Source organism: Sinocyclocheilus grahami, unplaced genomic scaffold (assembly GCF_001515645.1).
Source record: "Sinocyclocheilus grahami isolate Dianchi unplaced genomic scaffold, SAMN03320097.WGS_v1.1 scaffold1550.1, whole genome shotgun sequence".
NCBI lineage: Eukaryota > Metazoa > Chordata > Actinopteri > Cypriniformes > Cyprinidae > Sinocyclocheilus > Sinocyclocheilus grahami.
In genome coordinates this window covers 106,894-113,685 of record NW_015506729.1, presented here as the reverse complement: position 1 = coordinate 113,685, position 6,792 = coordinate 106,894, and the positions used below count along the sequence as shown (strand labels likewise).

Below are 6,792 nucleotides of genomic sequence, written 5' to 3'. Positions count from 1 at the left end.
TTTAAAAATTTTTATCTAAAATATAAATAATAATAATGTCCAAATGCTTAATAAGGGTTTAATTTGATAAAAATTAAGCAGTTTTGTTCAAATATTTTATATAAATAACAACAACAATAATAATGGATTATGCCAAAATGCATAAGAAGATTTGCTTTTCAAGAATTTCACCCTTTTAATGAGTTTTATTTCTTTATTATAAGGACAGCTGTATCACACTGACATTTGTAATCTCCCCACACCCTAAAAAACTGCAAAAATAATTATAATTAATTATAAACATGCACATCAAGAGGTTTATTCAAGTCATTATATGCATGTAACTGCATTTCTAAATCTATTTTTGAATAAATGAATAGATCCAGACAAAAATAATGAGCGTAATCACTGACCCATTTCATAAAATGATTACTTATTAATTATTTATTTGCATTAATACATATATTATTAATACTTAACTTTACATTTATTCCAAACATTTATTCCAAAAAATACGTTAAAATAATACATAGATTTTTTCCTTTTCACCTGAGAGACAAAACAAAAATACATATTTTTGAGCCTTAAACCCCCCGGTTTCACAGACAAGGCTTAAGCCTAGTCCCAGACTAAAATGTAATTCTGAGCTGTGTCAACTGAAAGAAAATTGCACTGACTGATCTTAAAATATTTCAGTGCCTTTGTTTTGTCTCAAGATGCACACCAGTAATGTGTTTTCTAAGGCACATTTATGAAAAATTACTTAAATGTCCTAATTGAACTATGGCCTAATCCTGGCTTAGTCTAAGCCCTGTCTGTGAAACCATGCCAAAGGGTGTTAGCGTAAGCCTCGTGTGTCTCTTTTGTGGTTATCAGCCCAGGAGTTTGACTACTATCGCATACCACCTCACATATTAGGATGAACACCATTAAAAACAAGGTTTACGTTTTTCCACATAAACCGTTTCAAAAGTTAACTTCCTGAGATCTAACCTTGTTTCCCGGTCCGTCCTCGCTCCCCAGCTCCTGCGACACCCTGCTGGCCAGACTCGTGGCTGAAATCCTTCTGGGTTGTGTCACCACCACATTGCAAGGCTGCGCGGCCTCCCCATTAGCCAGGAGCTCCTCCAGGATGAACTGAGGAATCTGTGTGCTCTTCCCGCTTCCCGTCTCCCCAGCGATCACCAGCACACGGTGGCACCGCAGAGCCTCGAGCACCTGCTGTCGGTGCTGGAAAACAGGCAGCTGCTCCCTCTCGACCAGCAGCCTGCGAGCCAGAGCTGAGCTCCGCAGTTTGAGGTACAGTCTCCGGGACATCTCCTCCATCACAAAGCTTCCTCCGCACTGGGACTCATGGTCCTCCTGGATGTCCAGGTTCTCCCAGGAGTCTTCAAGTTCAGCATCCTGAAGACGTTCCTGCTGCACGGCCTGCGGTTGGAGGGTATGGTGCTGTTTGAGGCGGGTCAGAAGATGTGCAATGAACTGGTCACGTGGTTTGTTGATGGCGGAGCGGGTTTGCTCCTCTTCTTTTTGTTCGCCGTCTCGCCACTCAAGCCACACCTCACGTTAGGTGGGTGGCAGAAGCTGATGCACCGACTAATGGAGATCAAAGACGGATAAAATGAATGAAATACATAAAGCAAGCAACTATTTGTCTAATATGTGAATGTAGTGCTTTAAAACTCACCTGTGCTTGGACTAGGTTATAAAGGGCCAGCGTGGCTCCTAAGTGCTGGGCCTGCATGCCGTCCTCAGTCAGGATAGTGGGACAAACCTCCAAAACATCATTAGGCCTCTGAATGCGAACAAATCTGCATTCACTATACAATCAGAATCAAGATGCAATTTTAATGCAACATACCTGCATTTCCAATATCTTTCGACTGCAACTTTCTCAAAGGATGGTGGAGGGCTCTTCGGGAGGTTCTTCCTGCACCAATCAATCAGAAACTGTTTTGGCGACTTGCCAGTCCAGCTCCTTAACGTGTAGTCAAAGTTACGAATATCTTTGGGCTCTTTCTTCTTTTTCTCAGCTAGAGCATCAACAATGACAAATCAGACTGACACGGTTAAAAATAACTCAAGACATTAGAAAAAGAAAAACCCTCTGGCAACGCACTACATAGACACAATCACAGCACAGCAGAGCACAAAACAAAACAATGATTACATTTAATGATATAAAACTAAAAAAATATATCATAAAATAAAATAAATAAAAAACATAAAAAATCATAGCATATAGGATCAAATAAAATAACCAAAATAAACTAAACAAAGAAGTAAAATATGAAAATAACATAACAAATGTACATTAAAATGGTGTAAAAAAATCACAATATAACAAAACATAAAATAGTACAACAGCACAAAATAAAACAACAACAAAAACAAAAAGACAATACAAAAAAAAAAAAAAACAATAAAAAGTAACAAAATAAAATATAAATAAAACCCTACACAAACAATAATGTAAAATAACAAAATAGAATCATGTAAAAATATAATAAAAAAACAATAAAACAAATGTTATAAAAATGTTTTAGTTGTTTTATAATTTTTTTTATAAAACACATAAAAAAAACATGAAACATGAAACAATGACAAAATAAAATAACACAAAGTAAACTGAAAATATCAGCATAAAACTTAAATAAAATAGAAAAATGACAAACATTAAAACAATACATATTACATAACAAATACAATAAAATTAAAAATAAATTAAAAATCATGCAAAATAACAATATATTATTATGTTATTATATTGTCACAAACAATAAAATAAATAAATAAATAAAACGGCATAACAAAGTATAAAATAACAACATAAAAACAAAGCAACACATACATATATCATAAATATCACAAAATGAAAATAAACATTATAAAAAAAATAATTTTAATTTTTTGTAAATGATACACTGTAATGATTATATAAAAATTATCTTACTTGTTTCTGCTGGAGGTGTGTCTGCTTGCTCAAAGAGGCTGAAGTTGAGTTCCTCCTTGCCATCAGTGAGTGTAACTGGCTTCTTTTCCTCTTTGGGAGTGTCTTTAACTTTGATAGCCGAGTTAAACATTGGATGACTCTCCAAAGACTTCATTTCTGTAATGTAAACAAACACTGTTGAGAAACAACCTCATGATAATATTTTCTCAAGTCCTACAATGAACAAATACCCTGAAAGGTAGAAAACACTGCAGGCACTGAGACCTTGCTGGATGACTCTGATCCGATCTTGTGCAGTCCTCTGCCCTGCTTTGTCTTTCTTGGCTTTAAATTCTGCGGCCATCTCCTTCGCATCATACAGCTGAGCGGCCAGCGTCTCCTCCTGCATCTTTTGGCTGAATCCCTCCGGTAGCTCATCTTTAATTATGGAAAAGCGAAAAACAAAACCAGGGTTTATGCTTGAGGAGCAGAACTTACGTTTTCTGACTACAATCTGAACCTTTTACCATCTCTGAGATTCAGACAGAGCCAGTCGAGCGCTGAGTGCAGATCGCCTCCATACAGCATACTGCTCTTCATGGCCTCCTCGATGTGTTCGATCTTAAACTGGAACATCTGCAGGGCTGTATACAAATCCTGCCAAACAATATATGATAGATGTCCTTTAGATCATCTTAGATTATAAATAACAAAGTATATTATTTATTTTTTGCAATTACAGATGAAACGGAAAAGACTTACCAGCAAATTTTTGAAGGTGAGTCTGCCAGATATCGGTCTTTTATCAGCATGTTCTTGTCTGTAATCATTAATCAACTTGATCACCTTCTTCTCCAGTTCTGGTCGGATAACAACCTTCAAACATGCCTGAGCGGCCAGCGGCAGGTATCTGTCATTCTGCAGGAAGAGCATGAGAACTTACGGGAAGCTGCTGATGTAATAGTGACACGCAGAAACCAGATTGAGTAAAACTCACAGGATCAAACTTCTCCTCCAGCTCTAGGTTAAACACACTTGCGTCCTTGTTTTCATATTCTTCACTGCTCTGATCCTCAGACTGTTCAGAGTAGCGCAGTATCCACTCCTTCATACTGCCACCGTTGTCTTTTACAGAAGTCTGTCATTAAATAAAATGTTTTTGAGCTTTTTTAAATCTCAAAAGATTGAGTGAGTAGTTCACCCAAAATGAAAATGTGCTGGAAATCTACCCACTGCTAGGCCATATAAGTAGAACAGTTTGTTTCTTCATGGGAACAGATTTGGAGAAATGTAGCATTACATCACTTGCTCAGCAATGGATCCTCTGCAGTGAACGGGTGCCGTCAGAATGAGAGTCCAAACAGCTGATAAAAAGATCACAATAATTTACAAGTAATCCACATCACTCCAGTCCATCAACATCTTGTGAAATGAAGAGCTGTGTGTTTGTAAGAAAAAAACATTCAAACCATTGTTTCCTCCTAAAATATGAATCCATATATTTTCCATAATCCATAATATTGCTTTCTCTTGTCTGAATCAAGAGAGAAATATGCACAGATCAAGCACCGTTTACAAGTGAAAACAGTCCAAAACAGATCTAAAGAAATATGTGTGTGGATTTCGATGTGGGAGGACAACAGGGGATGGACTTTTCCACTGGAGGTGAGGTGAAGAATGTGTTAGAATGGATTATGGATGCATATTTTGGCCAGAAGAGACAGTTTGAAGTTTCTTACAAATGCAGACGGCACCCATTCACTGCAGAGGATCCACTGGTTAGCAAGTGATGCAATGCTACATGTCTCCAAATCTGCTGAAGAAACAGACTCATCTACATCTTGGATAGCCTGAGAGTGAGTAAACTGTCAGCAAATTTTCATTTTGGGGTGAACTATTCCTTTAAGGAAAATGAGATTCTCATGACACTTTAACACACCTTTGCCTTTGGTTTCTCGTCCTCTTTAGATGCTTCTTTTTTGGCCACCGTTTGTTTCTCGTCCTCTTTAGGAGCCTGAAACATGGGGCGAGTCTTCTGTTTCTCCTCCTGCATCTTTTGGCTGAATCCCTCCGGTAGCTCATCTTTAATTATGGAAAAGCGAAAAACAAAACCAGGGTTTATGCTTGAGGAGCAGAACTTACGTTTTCTGACTACAATCTGAACCTTTGAGATTCAGACAGAGCCAGTCGAGCGCTGAGTGCAGATCGCCTCCATACAGCATACTGCTCTTCATGGCCTCCTCGATGTGCTCGATCTTAAACTGGAACATCTGCAGGGCTGTATACAAATCCTGCCAAACAATATATGATAGATGTCCTTTAGATCATCTTAGATTATAAATAACAAAGTATATTATTTATTTTTTGCAATTACAGATGAAACGGAAAAGACTTACCAGCAACTTTTTGAAGGTGAGTCTGCCAGATATCGGTCTTTTATCAGCATGTTCTTGTCTGTAATCATTAATCAACTTGATCACCTTCTTCTCCAGTTCTGGTCGGATAACAACCTTCAAACATGTAAAAAACTATTAGTATAGTAAGGCAAGGCATGGACAGATATTGTCAATAAAAGACGTTTATATTCACACAAATGTTTAAAATTTGGGGTCAGTATGGATTTTTAATGTTTTGAAAAAAAGTCTACTCAACCAAGGCTGCATTTATTTGATCAAAAATGCAGTAAAAACAGAAATACTGTGAAATACAACTTTTCAAATATTTATGGTTTTCTGATTCACTTCTCAATAAACATTTCTTATTATTATCAGTGTTAAAAACAGAATATTTCCATTTTTGAGGATGTTTTTGATGAACAAATCTTTTGTAATATTATAAATGTCTTTATTGTCACATTTGATCAATTGAATGAGTCCTTGCTAAATAATAGCATTAATTTATTAAAAAGAAATTCTTACTGATCCAAAGTTTCTCTCAACGGTAGTGTACATTAGAGCATTTATGTGCTCAAATCCATTCATTTGTCAGAAAATTGCATAACCACATAAATTAAAAGTTGTTTAAGTAGGTCCATTTTAACAAATGTTATTCGTAGACTGGAAGATAGAGTATGTTTTCATAGCTCACTGATTGAAGGAAAATCATATGTGATCTCTTTAATGTGAGACTTACCTTCAGTACTGATTTATCAGACACACTGCTAGTGTCAGTCAGTGCATTAGTGTTAAGACCATATGTTTTGGGAGCTAAAAGAAAAAAAAACAATAAATATTAAAGACATTTGCAGACAAACTGTCAAGACGTGAAACATATGCAACACTTACTGTATAATACCTCATTGATTTTTACATTACACCGTGCATCTGAATTCAAATAAGCAGAAACATTGTACAAATAACACAACGAATGATCATATGCCCCGTTTAGATGTACAGCTGTTTATGTTATTCACATAATAGGCTAAAATGCTCATTGTTTCGCATGTGCTTTTATCAGAACGCTTTATCATGGCCATATGACAATGTTTTGCTGTGTAGCTTACGTGGATGATACTAAACACCAAACACAGCACGACTCGAACACATTTCTGTCGGTCCTCGTTTTTTTTGTCGTTTATTTTCAAGCTGTAAACTGTGTCCCTAGTTGCTGTGTATTTTGCTGCATCATAACTTTCACAACTTTCAGTGACTGCAATTAAACTCAAATGTCGTTAGATGCATGTTCAAATAAAGATCTTTTAATGTTAGCTGGTGCTGTTTTGTTGCCTTTTTCCTGTTTTTTTGTCGAGCCTTGTAACAATTCAAAAAATAAATAATTAGCAGCTGAGACATGTTGTTTATGGGTTTTCTGAGAGCTAAAATGCGATTTAAGAGAAGAGAGACCAAAAGGGGGGGGTCATTTTGTATGTATACTAAACACAC

General features: G+C 36.4%; 1 protein-coding gene and 1 long non-coding RNA gene across 2 annotated transcripts in view; both read right to left on the bottom strand.

Annotated features, from left to right (window-relative positions):
• LOC107571104 (ATP-dependent RNA helicase DHX29-like) overlaps window positions 1–6,344 on the bottom strand; it is a 17,291-nt gene extending 10,947 nt beyond the window's left edge. The window contains 13 exon segments of the mRNA XM_016257378.1: window positions 973–1,575; window positions 1,667–1,790; window positions 1,841–2,012; window positions 2,933–3,088; window positions 3,197–3,293; window positions 3,800–3,829; window positions 3,909–4,049; window positions 4,167–4,175; window positions 4,851–4,993; window positions 5,076–5,202; window positions 5,308–5,421; window positions 6,044–6,117; window positions 6,305–6,344. Of these exon segments, the coding sequence (XP_016112864.1) occupies window positions 973–1,575; window positions 1,667–1,790; window positions 1,841–2,012; window positions 2,933–3,088; window positions 3,197–3,293; window positions 3,800–3,829; window positions 3,909–4,049; window positions 4,167–4,175; window positions 4,851–4,993; window positions 5,076–5,202; window positions 5,308–5,421; window positions 6,044–6,117; window positions 6,305–6,344 (1,830 nt within the window).
• On the bottom strand, window positions 3,308–3,786 carry LOC107571113 (uncharacterized). The gene is made up of 3 exons (XR_001607138.1): window positions 3,674–3,786; window positions 3,439–3,568; window positions 3,308–3,349 (listed from the first exon to the last, which is right to left on the bottom strand). It is a non-coding gene; the product is annotated as an uncharacterized lncRNA (long non-coding RNA).
• Window positions 6,345–6,792: the final 448 nt, after the last annotated feature.